Source organism: Xiphophorus hellerii, chromosome 8, assembly GCF_003331165.1.
Source record: "Xiphophorus hellerii strain 12219 chromosome 8, Xiphophorus_hellerii-4.1, whole genome shotgun sequence".
Lineage (NCBI taxonomy): Eukaryota > Metazoa > Chordata > Actinopteri > Cyprinodontiformes > Poeciliidae > Xiphophorus > Xiphophorus hellerii.
Window position 1 is genome coordinate 27,799,053 of NC_045679.1, and position 19,600 is coordinate 27,818,652.

The window sequence follows — 19,600 nt, forward strand, 5'->3', positions numbered from 1 at the left end:
CTTCAGTTGTTATAAAAATGCTGTGTGTATTAAATATGATTTAAAAGAAATTTGACAATATTTAACACCTTAAAATTGGGCCTCTGTCTCTTTAAAACCTCCTGTTCTTTCTGACAGTCCGCCTTCAGGAAGTCATCACAACACGGCTCCTCTGTTAACGTTTTTACCTGCGTTTCACTGAGAAGTAGCTCCTATAATGAGCCCACCAGGTGTTTGCTAATTGCTGCTGGCTAGTCTGAAGGAACTGAATGGTAGAGTGGTGGGAGAGGGCTGCTCTGTGAGGCGGAGTCTAGGAAGCTTGGAACTTGCAGCTCTTAGCAGGGGCTTCATCCTCATAGGCGGAGTTAGGTCCACCCAGGCATTGTGTACAGCTGAATGGTTGCCATGGAGATTAAAGGATTTCTCAAACATGCATGAAAGAATCAAAGCAATACTCCAGATATGCTTTTGATGAGGGAATATCATAACATGATGTAAATCTAAAAAAATATCAATTTTACATAACACTGCCCCTTTAACCTTCTTCTTCTTCTGGTCCTTTAACAGTGGAGTTTTGTCCGTTTCAGTAAACAAAGGCACAGACATAAAGAACTGTTCCATAATTAGAGGCGTTACACGAGGATGTAACAAGTGAACCTTCACAGCTTTAAATAGTGTAGGAAATGAAAGACGCTCTGTTGGTCGTCTCACACCCCTGACTGCCAAACTCCCAGCCCCACCCATACAAACACACAACACAAGCCTGCCAACGCCTCCCTCTCCGACTGTGTGAGGGTTCTGAGCTGAGGAGTGGACTCTGTGTTTTCTGGCTGGCAGCCGTTCTACAGTTGACTTCCAGGAGCCCAGAGCTCATTAAACAGCTGCTGCGTTCTGGGCTCCTTTAATGGAGACGCCGTTAGTCTCCAGACTGACTTGTCATCCAGAGCACTTGGTCAGCTTGACCACTGCACTGTCATCTGCCTTTAAAAATACACAGTGTTAAAACTTTTGAATTTGTGGTTTGACAGGTTTAGAATATTCTTTGAACAAACCTTGATGATTTCCTCCGATTGCGTGAATTAAATCACCAACATAGGTAATCATTAACTTCTCGTTCCAAACTGTCTTCCTGCTACAGCAGGGAGCTAATTAAAGCTACACAGAGTTTTTCTCTTGTCTGAGCCAAATGAGTGATAGATTGTTCATCAGTATTTTTTCCTGCCCTTTGTGTGTCGTTCACACATGAAGGCTACATTCACACAGCAGGTGAACAACGACCCAAATCCGAACAATCCAATTTCCATTTGTTTTCACTCCCCCAAAAAATCTAATCTGTTGGATACAGATCCGATTGTTTTCAAAGTGTTCGCCGTCTGAACCGTATTGTTGCATTTTATCTTACTTCTGTCATTGCATCATAAATCTGCACCAGAAGAAGCCAGATGTGGTAAATCAAGACCTGACCGATGGCTGAAAATTACAATTATGAACTTCTATATTATTATTATCAATTATAATCCCATCACTCCTGGCTTCAACTCCACAGCCAAACAGTCTTCTCTACAGGAGTTTGGATTTATTCTCTGTTGCTATTAGTTGTGCTTCCTTCATCTTCCCGTTGCAGAATAATTCTAAATTTATCCCTGGACGGCCATTATTGTTGTGATAAGCACGTCAACCTTCTTCTGCACATATGGGAATTAATTCATTCATCAAAAAGTCTTGATTTGAGCATCAAGACCTGCTGTGTGAAAGTAGCCTGATTTGAAACCGTCAAGTTTATTTGTACAGCACATTTCGGCAGCTCAAAGTGATTTACATCATAAAAAAATAAAAACAAAAGTCATAGAAACAACATAAAGTCAACAAGTGAGGAGCCAGTACCAAACATTACATTTAGACGAGTGCTATCATCAGAATCATCAAATATGTTGATCAACGTTCCAGTTATTATGGTTCAAAACAACTCTAACATGTTCAGTTTTTAACTTTGATTTAAAGGAACTCAGTGTTTCAGCTATTCTGCAGTTTTCTGGAAGTTTGTTCCAGATCTGTGGAGCATAGATGCTGAATGCTGCTCCTAACATGAGAAAACTAACTGTAGACTAGCTTGGAGCTACTAGCCTTGCAAGCAAAGGACAGAGCAATTATGTGGAGAAACATGAGGCTTTCAGCTGCTTCCATTCTGCTGTAGGGCTGATGTATATTTGGGAGATACAGGAGAAATTGAGGAGCTGATACAGAGATAGCAGAGTAACAGTGCTGGTCAGAAGTGGAGCAGAAATTATATCTACCTTAGTACTACCAGAAATGTAAGTTCTAACTGTCACTGTAGTAAATTACAGGTAGACTGTTACTTAGAAACGGTTGGTAGGGAACCGGGGCCTCTGAGAGATGTGATCTGAAGCAGTCCAGCCCCGACTTCAGAGCGATTCACTCAGCTGCTGAGAGCGAATCTCAGCCAGGAGACCAGAGACTTCTGTCTTAGTGAGGGGTTTGGTTGACCCCGTTGCTAGGTGTGGTTGACGCTGTTGCTAGGTGTGATGCTTGTCTTCTAGGGACTGTGTAACGCTAATTGAGGCTAGGCGCCTGACTACGGCCAATAATGGTGATATGGCAATCAGAATGATTCGACTGAGGAGCCCGTGTGTGAATAAACACCAACAAACAGAAAGTAAAGTTAAGTTATTGTATTTGCATGTATATTTTTCCATATATTTAGGAAGGTATTGAATGATAATAATATTTTCTTATAAATATAAACAATAAACACAACAAGAAAAACAACAACAAAAATAAATAAACCCTGATGACCCCCAAGAGTCTTTCTCTCTCTCATTCAAGTCCGTGCTTTTTGTTGGTAAGGTGATTAATGGTTCACCAAACAATAGTCCAACTGGTTTTAGTCCATAATCCAAGGGAAGCAAAAGGAGGGGGGGAGAAAAAAAAAAGGTCCGGGAAAATGAGGTAGTTCGGTTCAGTTACATCCTACCGCGAAGCTGCGGTGATCCGGTGGTAGCTCGCCATCCTGACGTGGAAACAGTGGGGGGGAAAAAAAAAACCTGACCTAAACGAGGTCATACATAAAACAAAAATTAGCATTTAACCAGAGTTAACCTGCTATCCAACAACTAAACATTCAGAAGAATACATAGCTATATTCCAAATAATATTTGTCAGGAATCATTCAAATAAGTTTAAAGTTAATCACATTAATATTACAGATCAAGTAAAGTCAGACGAGATATCAAAGTAAAGTCAAGTAAGATATCAAAGTAAAGTCAAGTAAGATATCAAAGTAAAGTGCACTTTTAAGTTCTATCCGAGTTTAATTGACACTAAAGTCAATTAAACTTAATTTACTTAAATACTATTTCAATAAACATTGAATTGGTTTCTGGTTTTGTTGCGCAACTACGGAGCAACCAACCAACTGCAGAGTTCTGTTGGCCGTTCACAAAATCAAATGAAAAATAACTAAAAATATCCCTAAAGGACAAAATCAAAGGGCTTATTTAAGGGCATATCTTTAGTTCGGCCACATAATTAACAGAAAAGAATGATTTTTAGTCTACAAAACCATTTTAAAACGCCAATACATAAATCGCAAGTGGGCGTGTCGCCACCAAGTTTCTACTTAAAAAAAATAAACAAAGGACAGGATCAACAACTCACCGTCGAGTAGTTGTCATAACAACCAACGTGGTGCTTCGGCTGTGTTAATCTGAGTCGATTTAGCAATGTTCTTGCAGCGATTTAGGAAAACGCCAACACACGCAGCCAGCCACAGCGACAGCAGCAACCGTCATGAAGAGGACCCGAGTCCACCCCCGACCCGGAACTTAAAGTGTGCTGCTTGACCTGCCAAAATAAAATATGTTCTGATTATTTTGTGCAGGTTACAACTGTGATCAGTTAGGTAATCCACCCCAGTAATGAATTGATAGAAATGAACCTATCATAGAATCTAGACGGATGAGGAAAAGTGTCAATTAGGGCTAAAACGATCAATCGGATAAATCAGTTGTTGAAACCATTAACTAGCTTAATTGTTAGTAATAGATAAGTTAATTAGATTATATTAGTTAACTAGATTAGTTAATTAGTGTATAAGAACAAATTCCTAGAAAAAAGGTCTAATAAGTCAGAAAAATGTCCATCTTGGCAAAGGCAAGACTGTTTTGGTAAATGTTGCCATGATTTGATTCTCTATAGACTGAGGCAGACTGAAGTGGAGACAGAGAGGCGTGGGTCTTAGTTCTGGCGTGTGGATCGGTCCGATAAGCCTTGAACATTCAGAACTCCAGAGTAGCGTTCAGCAGATGAGCGGAGCGGGGTTTCTTCCATCCCGTCTCTAAGGTCATTGTGTTTGATCTGATGGTGCCTGCTGTCTTATCCTGGTTTGTCGGAGCAGAGAACCGTCTGTGACGTCTGAACCGAACCGATAAGGCCTCACCGGGCTGCGTCCGCCTTCTCTAAAACCACCTGAAAGTCCACTTCCAGCCCGCTGCAGCCTTCCTGCTGTGTCCGCCACCTTTCCCAGCCTGTCAGATTTGACTGAGTGTGAGAACAGATTGAGATGAAGCAGGTGGTTTGAAGCGGTTTGTGTGACCGTTCAGCCCAGCAGCATGTTTGCGTTCTGGCTGCTTTGTTCCGCCGCTGATCAACCCTCCAGTATTTCCAGTTGTTCCAGTCGTCATGTAGACAGGATGTTGATCTCCAGTTGCTCTCGTGGGAGTTTTCTGCAGAGCCTGGCTGCTGATCAATGATCACATCGGCTGAATCCCTGCACCGGTTAATGATTCTGTCCCTCCTGATCCGGTGTTATCCTGGAAACGGTTACAGATGCTTATTAGTGCTGCAGGCCGGTCGGCCCAGTTCGGTCCGGTCCGGTTTGGTCTGGTCTTCCTGTGCAGTTTGTTGAAGTCTGGTTAGACTACAGATCAGATCAGCTGTGTTCTGGTCTGACTGGTGCTTTGAAATACTTCTTCAGTTTTCAGGTTAGAGCCACAATAGTACAGTAATGGTTTCCTTTGTTCCAACTGAGAGAGAATTACATCCCACTATCTCCTTTATTATGGAGATTCAGGAGGGTCAAATATACAGAAGATTATTTGGATTACTGGGAGAAAAAAATAATTCTCACTTTATTCTCAAAAGTCTGACTTTACTTTCATTTTTCCTTTTTGGTCCAGAGAGTGTTTTTGAGATCTCAGAAGATAAGTCAGAATTGTTTTTTTTTTCTAATCCTCTTCTGTACAAACTACACAAAATAAATAACCTATGAAATAATTATTCAAATAAATATTCAAATTTAAAAATACCTCAATAATGTATTAAATATTTGTGCCTCAATTAAATGTATTGATTTCATTTTAAAAACTAGATGTAATTATTTCACTATTTCATGTTGCTGCGCTGAAGCAGGTCATGAATTGATTTAAACTGTCAACTCTGTGGGCTCTTCTGATTGGTTGCAAGACTGCCTGCAGGAGATCCTTCTGGCCCACAGCATCACCATCCATGACGACTTACTTGAAGATACTTACATGAAATTAGTTTGATTTCCATTTGAGATGAAGTATTTCTGAACTTCTGGTCCATTTGCTTCCTTAGGTTTTTTTATGGATGGTTGTCATTTGGTCTGTTTCTAGTGAGGAGGAGTCCCATGTAGGTCTGATTTCACAGTTTATTGATTACTGAGGTGATTACATGGAGGTGAATGATCAGATGGATCTTCACCGTGGAAACGTCTCTTCAGCTCTGCTGTATTTATTTATTTTTTTAAGACTGAACAGAAAAGGAAAGTTGTCAGAAATCTCCCGCTGGAGCCGCTGGGAACAAAGTGATCCAGGCAGAGTGGGTGCTGAAGCAGAAAGTCAGCAACTTGTTGTTTTGTTGGACTAACCGTCTCTTCCCGTGTGTGTCTGCAGTGTGTGCTGTACCTGTGGGCTTTGAAGATCAACTACCCCGACACGCTGTTCCTCCTCAGAGGGAACCACGAGTGCCGACATCTCACAGAGTACTTCACCTTCAAACAGGAGTGTAAGTCCAGCCGCTCTGCTTCCACAGTGAACGGCTGGATTCTCAGAGTGGTAGCGCCGTGTGTTCAGTGTGTGTGTCTGTGTGTCCTCCAGGTAAGATAAAGTACTCTGAGCAGGTGTATGATGCCTGCATGGAGGCGTTCGACTGCCTGCCTCTGGCGGCGCTCCTCAACCAGCAGTTCCTCTGCGTGCATGGAGGCCTGAGCCCTGAAATCACCTGCCTGGACGACATACGAAAGGTGAGAAAAACCTTAACATAATGCTAAAATATAAAACAAACAGGCTTTGGTCGTTAACAGCCATGATTTCAAGTCTTGTTGAATGCACATCTGAGGTTTTCTGTGGGACTTCTAATAACCTGACGAGTGTTTGGCGGTTCAGACCTGACCTGCTCTGTAACAGTGGGGACTGAAGGTACACCAATGAATCTGCCCCGATTTCATTAATTTTGGGAGATTGGTGATTGGCTGATACTTACATGTGAAGCTGATCGTATCTTCCTCTGCAAAGGTCTAAAAATCATCCACTGTCCTCTGTCTGCTGTGAGAGGTTTGACTGACAGACCGACCCACTGGGTCATGTTTGCAATAGTCACCCCACTGCTGCCAACTCAGCTATTTTCTTTCTATATTTAGTGACATTTCTGACAAAAAAAAAAATTGTATCGGCCAAAATTGAAATCATCAGGTCAGGCTTTTTAAAGATCGGCCAGAAAACTGTTTTTTTTTTTTCTACAAACTGTTTTGCAAGATGCTAATTTCCAAACAGCTAACATTGAGTCATGCTAGTGCAATGATGAACGTGACTCACTAGTACGTCTCATGTTTGTTGCAAGCAGTGACTTTTTCTGTCACCCAATCAATGGACTGAGTTGTGTGACTCCAGTAGCTCTGCCCTAACCAGCCTGTTGTACAACTGAAGGGGGAACACTACTAATTCAGTTCCACAGTGGCAGAAGGACAACCAGATCAATGTTCTGGGATGGCCAGCAACTAGAAAACTAGTCTTTGTTAGCGAGGCGACCTACAGACCTGACTGAGCTCCAGCGGTTCCGTCGGGAGGAAGGGACCAGAGCTCCTGAAGACAAATATAAGAATTCTGAAGAAGGAAACTAAAACCATCAGTGTTGTTGTCTAATTAATGATTTGTGTGCAGCTGGACCGCTTCAAGGAACCCCCTGCATTCGGGCCCATGTGTGACCTGCTTTGGTCAGACCCGGGGGAGGACTACGGCTCGGAAAAGACCCAGGAACACTTCTCCCACAACAGCGTACGAGGCTGCTCTTATTTCTACAGGTACGGCCCTCTGGCAGCCTGACACGCCGTTAATCTGCTCTGATTAAAGCGATCCCAAACAACGGCTTATCTCCAGATAAGTGACGGCTGGTTAAATCCTCCGCCACACAAATATTGGAAACAAATATTAGCATTCTCCTCTCAGTCTTAATATTTGTACTGAATCGGCCATGTTGACACCAAACATGGGTCATAAAGGAGACGGAGCCGCTTCTGCCTCTGCTTTCTATTGGCTCAGAGGCAGAGAACACACAGGATTTGGGGCGGGGGGGTTTGGCTTCAAACTGGAGTCACTTTCAGGATGATAGAAAATAAACCACATGAGCACTAGATGATGATTTCCAATTCACTTCAGACCCCTGATCTCATCTGTTTTTTGTTTTTATGGTTGCAAGCATCAGTAATACAGTTACTGAACCTGTGAGATGGAAGCATGAGTGACGCTGGGCAACATTTGCCCTTTTTGTAAAATCCAGTCTGAGATGTTCGGTAGGATCTACTTCTACTGGGTCTACAGTTTGTGTCAACCAGGGTGACCAATATGGAATTCCTCTTTTGCACTTTGACCTCTCCTCAGGACAGGATTTGATTTGTATCAAGGTACCTGCAAATGTTATTTGTACTTTAAATATTAATTCTGTTCAACTCCTGTCTTTTTGGGAACGTTTTGTGCAGCAATTTCTACTTTTTAGTAAGACCAGGTTATGGCAGAAATAAAGCTTTCACCAAATTTGCACCTTTGAAAACGGTGCGGCAAAATCAGAAATGTTATGCCACATCTATCACAAAAAAGGTCAATGACGAGTGGATTTGCATTAGTAGTTGTGATCTCAACATTGCAGCTTCCTGCAGGGACTGCTAACTGCATGCAGTGTGCTGTGTGTCCTCAGAGACCTGCAGTGGTGGAAGTGGGTTAGAAGCCCCCTCCCTTGGCCCCCCTAAAGCCTCGACCTTATTAAATCCCTAATTTTAGTACGGCTACCGTCTCTGGTAATCATCTAGTTAAAGCAGCCATCTTTACTGTCATGGCAACCGAGTTGGAGTGGAGGCGAGGCAGCAGTAACCCCGTGTTGTTTGTGCAGTTACCCGGCGGTCTGCGACTTTCTGATGAACAACAACCTGCTGTCTGTCATACGGGCTCATGAAGCTCAGGATGCAGGGTGAGTCTGGGTGACCTGTGGAGTGGGTCCATATTCTGACTCCTTGTGTTCATCCTGAAATGTCCTGTCCTGATGTCCTGGGGACGTCCCCTCCTGTCTCTGTCCTGCAGGTATCGAATGTACAGGAAAAGTCAGACAACAGGCTTCCCGTCTTTAATTACAATTTTCTCCGCTCCCAACTACCTAGATGTGTACAATAATAAAGGTAGGAGAAGCGCACGCCGGAAACCATGGATACGGGCTGGAGACCTTGGGTCCCTAGCAACAGAACGTGGAGATGTTGACGTGTTTGTGTTTTGTCCTCAGCTGCGGTGCTGAAATATGAGAACAATGTGATGAATATCCGGCAGTTTAACTGCTCCCCCCACCCCTACTGGCTGCCCAACTTCATGGACGTCTTCACCTGGTCCCTGCCCTTTGTTGGGGAGAAAGGTCAGCCTGCCGACCTCTGCTACACACACACACACACACACACAAACAGATTGAGACCAAAACCTGTTAGAAAAGGTACAGACAACCAGAGCTGGCCCTGATATTCTTCTGAGCAGAGGGACACAGAGGGACCTGGTTCCTCGACCCAGATGTTCATCTGACTGAGGCAGCGGGTAAAAACAAAAGAGAAAAAATTTGTCTTTTTTTTTTATCCTATCCATGAAGTCTTAAAGGAGCAGTGTTATGTAAAATTGACTTTTTAGAGCTCTACATCATGTTATATCTACATCATGATATATATATATATCATGAGTGTTGCCTTGATTCGTTCGTTCATGTTTGAGAAATTCTTTAATCTCCATGGCAACCATTCAGCTGTGCTGAACACCTGGGTGGACATTAGCCCCGCCTTCCAGGATGAAGCTCCTCCTCTAAGCTGCAGCTTCCGCCTCACAGAGCGACTCCCTCACTCAGCTCCTTCAGACTAGCCAGTAGTAATTAGCAAAGACCTGGTGGAGTTGAGCATCAGCTGAGCTCATTATAGGAACACTGCTAAAAATGTTGTAGTGTTAATAGAGGAGAGATGTTTTGATGACTTCCTGAAGGCGGAGTTTCAGAAAGAGCAGGAGTTTTTAAAGAGACAGAAACCCAATTTGAAGATTATGAAGTCACACTTCATTTAAGTCATGTTTGACATGGATAGATTTTTTATAACAACTGATGTTAATAAAGTTACTTGATTTTGACATAAAGTGGCATTATGTGCCTGGAAAACACACAATGCAGCCCATTTGCAATCACTTAAATTGTTTGTTGAAGTTTATTATTTTAGAAGCACCTAAAATTATTTAACCCTTTCTGTAAGTTATGTTTCATTCCCAAAATATATCAACTGAAAACCTGATGAGAATAATTGAGAGGTTTGAGCTTTAATTAGACTCATTTACATGATATGTCCCATTCAAATGAAATCAATTCATCATGTTAGAATTCATTTGGTTTTCACAGTCTGTTCTCTGAACTTTTAGGTCACTCTTCTTAGTGGCCATGATGAGTCCAGGTATTCCTGGCTACATCAGGCCTGGTGCCTCAGGTTTGACCCCAACCTGTTCTAAAAGCACCAAGGTTCTTCTCCACCCACTTTATTCGTCATTAGCCTTAACGTCAGGCGTCGGCTTCCCTTATCACGTTTCCATTCTGTGCTGCTGTAGTTTTAACCACACACTGCCACCTGCTGGTGTGTTTTCACAGTGACGGAGATGCTGGTGAACGTGCTGAACATCTGCTCCGACGACGAGCTGATGTCCGAAGGGGACGACACGTGTGAGGGTAAGAGTTTTTCCTCAGCGTCTGCTGCAGCTCACATCCTCAGCTGGAGAGGTGATGGCTGACAGGAAGTGTCGTCACGTCCAGCTGTCGCTAACAGAAGCTAGCCCTGAACCTGCAGCTCACTGAGCTGAGAAGATCTGGGTCTGTTACACACTGGTGCAAACACACCCCAGTGTGTTTGTGTGCATGAAGGGACATGTCGGCCTGCGTGTGTGTGTGTGTAAGGCCTGGCATGCTGCCATGCTGACACACAGCAGGCGTTTAACACTGAATTTGATTAATCAAATATAGCGAGGCCAGATGAGGAAGTGAAACCCTGGAGGAAGTGGAGCCGTTCAACTTCTTCTCTTCCAGCTGCAGAACAACTCAGGCTGCTGCTGCCACCGCCGGCGCTCACACCACCTCAACGCTCTTAGACGTTTATGAATAATTAATAACAAACTGGATGATGTAGTAAAATGATCAGCATGGTGAGAAGCTGACAAATCACAATACTGACGATGATGTAAATAAGGCCATCAAACATGTTGGTGCTGTGTGTGAAGCTGGCAACACTCTGATCAGCGGGATTTCTTAATCTCGCTGGACGGGACATCAAGGAACGAAAGTGTTCGCGGTCGCTAGGGAAACGGCCTCAGCAGCTTCAGAAGGACTTTGGTTGATGTAACGCAGAGTGCCAACTTTGCAGTTGGCACTCTGCCCAATGAGGAAAGGCCTTTCGGGTCTCCATGGCAAGATGAGCTTTTCCACCGTTAAACGAAACTGGAGATGGACACAACCTCAGACTGACCTCTGACCTCTCAGTCAGCTTCCCAACGCATTAACAGCAAGGCGGCCTTTTATTTTCATACTTGTGTTTTAAAGGTTTCAAGGTTTAAAGGAATATTATTTAACTGGAATAAAATGATTTAGTTTCACTTTACCACATTTTCTGTTGATGGTCATAAAATGTTGACTGTTTAGAGCAGGATAATTAGAATTTTATCAATAATTTGCTAATTATTTAGTTTTGTGAGCAGAGTTGGTCAGAGGATGTAGGTAGATGTGTGTGTGTGTGTGTGTGAACTCATTTTGTTGCTCTCCCTATGTTCAGGTGGAGCCCCTGCTGCCAGGAAGGAGGTGATCAGGAACAAGATCCGCGCCATTGGAAAGATGGCGCGCGTCTTCTCTGTGCTCAGGTGGGCCCCCAGTCTTCCATGGGCCCCCAGACTTCCATGGGCCCCTCGTCATGCTGGAGGGAGATCAGAGTGATGCTGTTGGCATCGTTCATGTCCAGCGGATGTTGTTTGGACAGAGCCGTCTCTCTCTCTCCTCCACTTTCCTGCAGAAATAATGACTTTTAACTTGTCCTCCTTTAACTCTGAGGAAGTGTCACTCTGCTTCTCATGACCCAGTTCAGTTCAGAATGAACACATGAATAACTCACAGCAGTGCAGATCATCCATGAAGGGAGTTTTCCAAACGATGCCTGAGATAAATGCTCATCCTGCCGGTCAGCAGCTGACCTCAGACAGAGAGAGCTGCAGGCTTTTTGTCCTCTGTGGCTTACCGTTGCTGACATGCTTGGATTGTGTTCTAAACTCTCTTTATGTTCACATGAGGACCAGCGTTGTTTCCTGGAATCCTCCAGTGATGTGAGCAGCTCAAAGTTTCTGTTTGGAGGGAAAAATAATCAAATTGCTGAAAACATCTGATCTGTTCAGAGATGGATCTGAATGGAGGTGAAGGAGAACAGACTGCACTGCTGCCCTCTACTGCCCCCTGGTGGCTGTAGGCCTTACTAACCCTGTCCAGTTAGCACTGTATTTTATTTCAGAGCATGAGAGTAAAGGGGCTGAATGGAAGAGTCATCTGTGGGTTGAATTGTTTTGGGCTCCTGATCAAAAAAGAAAACTCAAAAGTAAATCTTTCAAGTCTCCACACTAATTCTTGGTTTTCTTCAAGTCTGGACTTTGACTAGGTCATCCTAACTCATAAACACACATGGTAGCTCAGACTGTGTTGAAGACTATTGTAGAGAATCTCCATTAGCGCCTTGCTAATGAATACTTTAGCAAGGCGCTGTAGCCCCTCCTACAGAACCAGGTCATCTGGGGTCATTCCGGGGGTCATGTGGGGTCATCCGGGGGTCATGTGGGGTCATCCGGGTGGGTCTGAATCAGACCCAGCTGTCAGTCAGTCAGACGTGTGTTTCTGTTCCAGAGAGGAGAATGAGAGCGTGCTGCAGCTGAAGGGACTGACTCCCACCGGGACGCTGCCGCTGGGCGTTCTGTCTGGAGGCCGGCGCACTCTGCAGAGCGGTGAGCCTCCCAGCACACACACACACACACACACACACCCACACACACACACCACACACACACACACAATCATGAGAGTTAGCTACCACTAACTGCCCCTGTGCCTGTACTCACACCCTGAGACTAACTCAAGCCCCTATGCCCCCCCACCCTCCCCATCTACACACTGATTATAGACATGGGGGTCGTCTGTCCTGCCGTCCTGAAGAGACAAACATCTGATCTAAAGCTGATTACTAGAATATGATTATTCTAGTAATGGATTGATTATTCAGATGATTAATGAGTTAAGATGATTAATCGATCAATCGGAGAACAAACAATGAAAACAAATGAATTTCATTCAATCATTTCAGCTTTTTTCTGTACAATGTTGGAAATGCATTAAAAGATACAAATAAACAAATAGTTCAGTTCATTATTAAATGAGAAAATCAACATTTTCTTGCCTAAAATGCATAAAGGACTGAACTTTAGTGAACTGTCCATCATTTGTAGCAAAGCTAAAAAAATCGACATGTGGAAAGTTCAGGGCTTTCTGCTGGACTGAACATCAAATTCAACAATAATTATAATATATTAAAGAATAATACAGTGTAGGATTGATGAAGTGTAGGTTATTATATTAAGTGATTAATAACTGGACAGCAGAAGGTGGAGTTTGAACCAAGTGAAGCTAAAACTTCCACTATTTACAGACAAAGAAGTTTTCATGATTATTATAAATGCAGTGTTTCTATTTTTTATACAGTTTTTGCTAAATTACTGCAAAGTGTCATTTGCAGTGTACTCCAGTTAGTAATGAATCAGCTGATGATTATTTCTATAGTTGATCAAACTGATTGTTTTAGCCGTAGTGTTGAGCACTGAGTGCTAATAGATGCTAATAGAGTGGTTGTGCTCCGTTTCCATGGAGCCGTGCTGAGGATGGGGGCGGGGCTTTGTGTGATGTTCAGCTCCATGTTAACAGAACTGATGGATTGCATTGATAAAGTGTCTGACTGAATGCATTGATAACGTTCCCACTCTCTCTCTGTTGTTTTGGGCATGGCACTTCTACTCACGCTTACACAGCCACCGTAGAGGCAGAGGAGGCACGAGGTATGCTACCCTTTCTGTCCGTCCGTCTGTCTGTCTGTCTGTGTCCAACTCTGTCTCTGTGGAACTCTGCCTGTGCTTCTGGAAGCTTCTCTGTCCGGACAGGAAACCTTATAGAGCAGCAGCCGACCTGCAGGGCAGAAACGCGTAGAACCGAGTCTAGAACCTCCACAACGTTAAAGACACACAGAGCAGAAGTAGATCTAGTTCAGAATCTGAACTCCTCTGAGCCGGACCGGACCTAACTGGACCGGACCATCCAGAGATGAACTCTGAGCCTTCATCTGTTTATCTGACTGAACCCACTCCAGAACCTTTGTTGCAAGGAAATTTGCAGCTTGGACTTTAACTGGGCCGTTAAGGTTCATTGTCCCGTTGACGACCCAAATGCAGCCACATCTCAGCTGGGTGGCCTGCTGCTGTCATCGTTCATCACATCACTTATCATTTATCATGGTACATGTATTATAAGATTTTTGATTTTCCCCCCAAAAAGTCCATATTGTTGGAATTGTTGGTTTGCTATTTTCACCATTGAAAGTGACAATAAATGAGAAAATATGATACAGTAGAGTTACAGTGTGCAGCCTACAGTGTGAACTTGTTGTTATTGTTTGTGGAGCTCTGATTGCTGCGCCGTGCAACACAGCTTAAACTTACCTAAGAAAGAAGAAATAGTTCTCATCGCTTTTATCATTATCACAATAGAACCAGATATTGATAAATCAGAGCTGATATTCCACAGAAGCAGGACCTGGTTGCTCCATCTCCTTTGCTTTTGCCACTCCTCTTTACGTCTCTGTGTGGTCAGAGTCAGAGAGAGTCGGGATCTGATCCCGCATCATGTTCCCTGGAACGCCGTAATTCTTGTAAACTCTGCCTGCGTCCTCGTTTTGGACCTGAAGTTCATCCAGTTGTTTCCTGACGGATGGAGGAGCTGATTGACCGTCTCTCTCTCTCTGCATCCATGAAGCCTCATTTTCAGAGTTTATGTGTTGCTGAGCTTTTGAGATGCTAATCAGCTGCTCCCAGCTGTAGAAACAATCGCGTGTTGCCATGGTTACACGTCCCTACTGTCCAAAAGTGAGAGCAAAAATCCGTCCATCCAGCTGCTGGGTGTCCGTAACCAGGGCGTAGGATTGTCAGAGCCACCGCAGCAGAGCTGCTCCAACATGCTGCCGTGTCAGTGGTCACTGTGGGCTCAGAGAACAGAGCCGAGGTTTCACTGATGGAAGAGGACAGTGAAGCTTCCAGATGCTGCAGCAGGTTCTAACAGCACAGAGGAGCTGAATGTAAAGTTCCTGTTTAATGAAACTGACTCTCATTTCCTCCATGCTGTCTTTGTCTGCTCATGAAGTAAGTTTGTCTTTTGGTCACTTTAAAGCAGTTTGTTGATGTTGATGGGCAGCAGACGTCTGAACAACGTCTGCTTCTGGAACAGCAGTAATATTATGGGATGTGCTGTAGCTACAGCACTAGCAGTAACTGGAGAAACAAAATCACAAAAGTCTTTAATGTTTTCTTTAGCATTTTTTTTCAAAACGTTCATTTTTACGTGTTATGCTGATAAAGTTCAGCTTAGTGATTAATCAAGGATAGAGACAGCTGTCTGGTGCTGACCTTTGACCTGTCAGCTCAGACCTTCCTAATATGGCTGCTGTTGATCTCAGACTGGTTCTGACTCTGCTGCCGGTACTGTGTCTGGTTCTGGTTCTGGTTCTGGTTCTCTAACGGACTGCTCCCTCCCTGCAGCCATCCAAGGCTTCAACCCTCAGCATAAGATCCAGAGCTTTGAGGAGGCTCGGGGTCTGGACCTGATCAACGAGCGGATGCCCCCCCGCCGCGACAGCAAGCAGAACGAGGGCCCCCCGTCCTTCAACAACCTGCCGGCCGGCACCGGGCCCCCCGACAAGAACGGCACCAACGCTCAGGCCTAGCTCCCTCCGGCCTCTCTTCCTCTCCTCGTTTGTCCCTCCCTGCTTCCTGTCCCTTGGCCTCCAACCTGCTGGGGGGAGAGGAGGAGGGGGGCAGCGAGGCGGTCCAGTCTGAGTGCTTATTTATTTTCTCATAGAGTAAATATCATAGTATGAGACTGAACCGAGGAAATCTCAAAGCGACCAGGACTGGATGCTTGCTGGTACTCCACACCACACCTCCGTGCCAGCCGTCTTTCTTTCTGTTTTTTTGTTTTGTTTTTTTTACCATTGGGGAGGGGGGGTGCTGCTCATTCAAATGCTGTGTTTGTCCTCACACACACACACACACACACACACACACACACACACACCTGCCCGCACGCACACATCCATCGTTTTCTTATGCCAACAATAGTGTGACTGAGCTCTGCGGAGCAAGTATTGACATTTATACTGTATATGGATATTTTAACTGTTCCTGCTTTTCAATGTGACGGTTTTTCTTTTCGGTTTCTTTTGTACAGCACAGAGATGTGGGAGCTAAAGGGTCATTCCGCTACGTTCTGACTCAGAAAGACCTGCTGGGGTCTGCAGGAAGTCTGGCAGTGAGATCTGATTACTAAAACTGATCATTGGAAATAAATTGGTGTTTTTATTTGTGGAAAAAGGAAACGGTGAAATTGTGATGAAATGAATACATCACTTTTTGTCATGACGACATCGGGTCTTCCTGCAGTCCATTCCACCTTCCATCTCATTTCTGATTTCAAAATAAAGGTGGAACTTTTTAAGGATGTTGGTGGAATTTGAGGTTTAATAGGAGAGAATTATTCTAAAGAAGAACTTTGATTTGAAAAACTTGGAAACATTTTAAAAATGTAATTTAAAGCTATAAAATATTCAAGTGGGTTTACAATCTTGTAATAGCCAAAAATGTCTTGAAATTGACGTTATACAGTAAAAATGTCAAGGAAAAGCCTTTAATAAATTCAGGACATTTCTATAAATCTTATTTTAGGAAGGTGTATATTCAACCAGATAGTAAAAAGTTTTATTAATCTCTGAGGCTGAATAATCTAACAGTAAACAGAGCAAAACAACTTAAATCCTAACATGAGGAGTTCAGGGTTTCCTGTTAAATGTTATTTGCTCTTATGTGGATGAAAACCAAAGTTTTAAACCAAACCGATCTGAAAACGACGATCCGGTCCCAGTTGGTGTGAAGCGTAGCTGGACAGGCTGTGGAGGGATTCTGGAGGGAGGGGCCTGGGGGGGTCTGAGCCACGCCTCACCTCTCTGAGCATCCCACAGATTGTTTCTTTTTTCTTTACAGATGAATTTAATTTTTTTTTTGTTCATGTACTGCAAGGCCTCTCGTTTATGTAGACGTTTCACTCCATTCAATAAAAAAACTGAAAAAATCCTTCTTGTGTGTGTGAAGCCTCTGTTTCCACCTGCCGACCCTCGTGTCTCCTAGCAACACGGAGCCTCTGCATCGCAGCTGGCGGAAGGTCACCATGGTGAAACCTTGAACAGTGCGGGGGCATTTCAATGCTCCACAGCCTGATCACCGTCTGGAAACTGTGGTAACCACACACACATTGGGACCATCAGACCTGTGTGTGTTTGTGCAGGGATCAGAAAGCACATTCAGATCGAGGGGCCCCTCCTTCAACGTTCAGAGCGGTTACTACAGGATAGAAGCTAACAGGTTCTAAACTACATGTGTCAAACTTGAGGCCCGCAGGCCAGAAGCGGGCCGCCATAAACTACGTATGTGGCCATCTGGGCTCTAGATGGACTTAAACCTTCAAGTTAACTTATGCTCTTAAATATAATTTTATCAGTCAAATCAAAGTAGTTTTTATCTGTGTACATTCCAACTTATATCGATGTTAAATATTTAATTTAACATTGACTCATGGAATGCAGAGACAGCTGCTGCTTTATATTTTAACAGTTTGATTTCTTGTTTTATTGATACGTTCGGCCACAACCAGCACCCTGAGGACACGTCTGATTGACATCCGTTTTCTAGGCTGTCCGGAAAACCAACTCTAGCAGGATGGAACGTTGAGGCAGCAGAGAGCTGTGATTCCAAAGACCACATTAAATAATATAACATTATGCAGTTATAGTTTTGTTTTTTCTTTTAAGTTTGGATCACTACAGCTTATAACTAATGGAAACCCAGACTTTATAATATTAGAAATGACAACATTGCATAAAGATCTTTAAAACACAAATAATGTGGTCTACGCAGTCAGGTAAGGCTTGACGGTTGTCCCACAGCTAAGAACCTGTTGATGTTCTGTTGAGAACGTTCTGCACTGTAAAAAAAAAAAAAAAAAAAGACGTCCAAAATAAACATGCTCAGTAGAAATATAAAACGAGCCAGAAAATGTTGAAGCTTTGAACATGTGATGGGACTTGTGAAGAAGACTCACCTAGGTGAACTGATCTGAGTTCAGCTAATGACCGGACACAAAGAATTAAAGAAAGGACACCAAAAACGAGTTTGAGTTCAACAGATTTATTCGAGTCATATGACACAAACTGAGCACAGTGTCCTTTACTGGTACCAGTGACACCCTAATGAGCAAAAAACGCCCCTTTAATGTGCTGAATATTAACATCAGTGCTCATTAAAGGACTACAGTCTCCAACAAAAAGGTTCACAGTAAAAACACAATCTATAAATAAAGCTGCCTGAAATAAATAAATTCACAATCGGCTACTGAACGAGGTGGAGACTCCTTCAATCGGCCGTCATTCAAGTTATAGAGCAGGAAGCTGTCAGAGTTGGATCAGGAAGAGACTGGACTGGTACCATGAAGATGCTTCCAGTTTCATGTGAGTTCAAACAGGCAAAATGGCTTCTTTAAATCTTAGATTGCTCTCTTTTGGATTGCCTGTGAACTACAACGTGGCAGAGAAAGTCTTAATATTACAACTAAACTGCAAGTAGATTTCCACCCAATCCCTATTCCCTCTCAAACTGTGACCCAGTTCAGTTCCATCGTTCAGTTCTGACCTTAGCTTGGATGAAGAGCGACACTGTCCTGGTGAGCTAACGTGTTAGCTAAAAAAAATGAAAAAAAGAAAGCATTTAGGAAAGGTTGCTGAAGGATAACTGAACATGGTCTGTGACCTTGAGTGATTCCTTGTCTGTGAAACTTTTCTTCCCCTTCCAACATTCACTTTAGGGCAACAAAATGTTTGAGAAACAATAAAAGAAGGTTCCTCTTTTATTGTTTCTCAAACATTTTATTTTATTACTTTACTCGCAAAACATTCGGGGACATCTGCTCAAGGTCGTAGCCAACTTTTTAACAACCCTTCCTGAAAATGTTCTCCTAACCTTCTTACCTTGCATTATGTTAAAAGCCATTGTTTTTATTCAGAGAAAAAAAAAACTTCCTTTTCTAAAGTTGAGTCCTTAATAGTTTTAGCAGGTTAGCTTGTTTTAATGTGTCGATGTTTGGGATTAGGCTGACTACAGAATATTGTCTTTAGCTTTAGGGTCATGCATTTAACACTGCTACCACCACTACTACTACAACTACTATTATTAATAATAATAATAATACAATTAAGGTCAAATTAAAGCATACCTATAGTAATTGAAGTACCAGTCAGAGTGGCCCACTGATGTTCTGAATGTTACTAACAGAAAACACTTTGTATCCTAATAGAAACACAGTAGTCCAATGGATTTTGGTCATTTCTAACTGTATGATAAAACTCTGCAAGTTTCTCCTTGTATCTATGTGCATCAGGCTTCATCTCAATATTATTGACTTCAATTCAGAAGCTGAGTTAAAGAAAGAAGCAGGGCTGGGTGAGGTCCTCCCAGGTTAAAGCAGCTGGCTCAGTGAACCCCACCAGAGAAGGAATCTCTCAAAAGCATCTATAAGTTAAAGAAGCTCACTAACAAAAACTAAACTTTTAGATCTTAGGATTTTTAGTAATTCACCAGAAGCTCATTATTAGTAAGTTTTCTTTACAAGTAAATGCATTAACATGTTTGTTTTGCTTTTTTTCCTG

At 43.1% G+C, this 19,600-nt stretch overlaps 1 protein-coding gene across 3 annotated transcripts in view; it reads left to right on the forward strand.

Moving 5' to 3' along the window:
* Positions 1–16,976, forward strand: part of ppp3ccb (protein phosphatase 3, catalytic subunit, gamma isozyme, b) — a 34,407-nt gene extending 17,431 nt beyond the window's left edge. The window contains exons 4-14 of one of the 3 annotated variants that reach the window (XM_032569534.1): positions 5,913–6,024; positions 6,117–6,262; positions 7,179–7,318; positions 8,401–8,478; positions 8,589–8,683; positions 8,785–8,910; positions 10,162–10,239; positions 11,333–11,417; positions 12,442–12,539; positions 13,614–13,640; positions 15,399–16,976. In XM_032569534.1, coding sequence (XP_032425425.1) covers positions 5,913–6,024; positions 6,117–6,262; positions 7,179–7,318; positions 8,401–8,478; positions 8,589–8,683; positions 8,785–8,910; positions 10,162–10,239; positions 11,333–11,417; positions 12,442–12,539; positions 13,614–13,640; positions 15,399–15,574 — 1,161 coding nt within the window. In that variant the 3' untranslated portion in view covers positions 15,575–16,976. Of the gene's footprint in view, positions 1–5,912; positions 6,025–6,116; positions 6,263–7,178; positions 7,319–8,400; positions 8,479–8,588; positions 8,684–8,784; positions 8,911–10,161; positions 10,240–11,332; positions 11,418–12,441; positions 12,540–13,613; positions 13,641–15,389 lie in introns of all 3 variants that reach the window. The other 2 variants (XM_032569533.1, XM_032569536.1) reach the window with 2 other exon arrangements.
* The last annotated feature ends 2,624 nt before the right edge of the window (positions 16,977–19,600 follow it).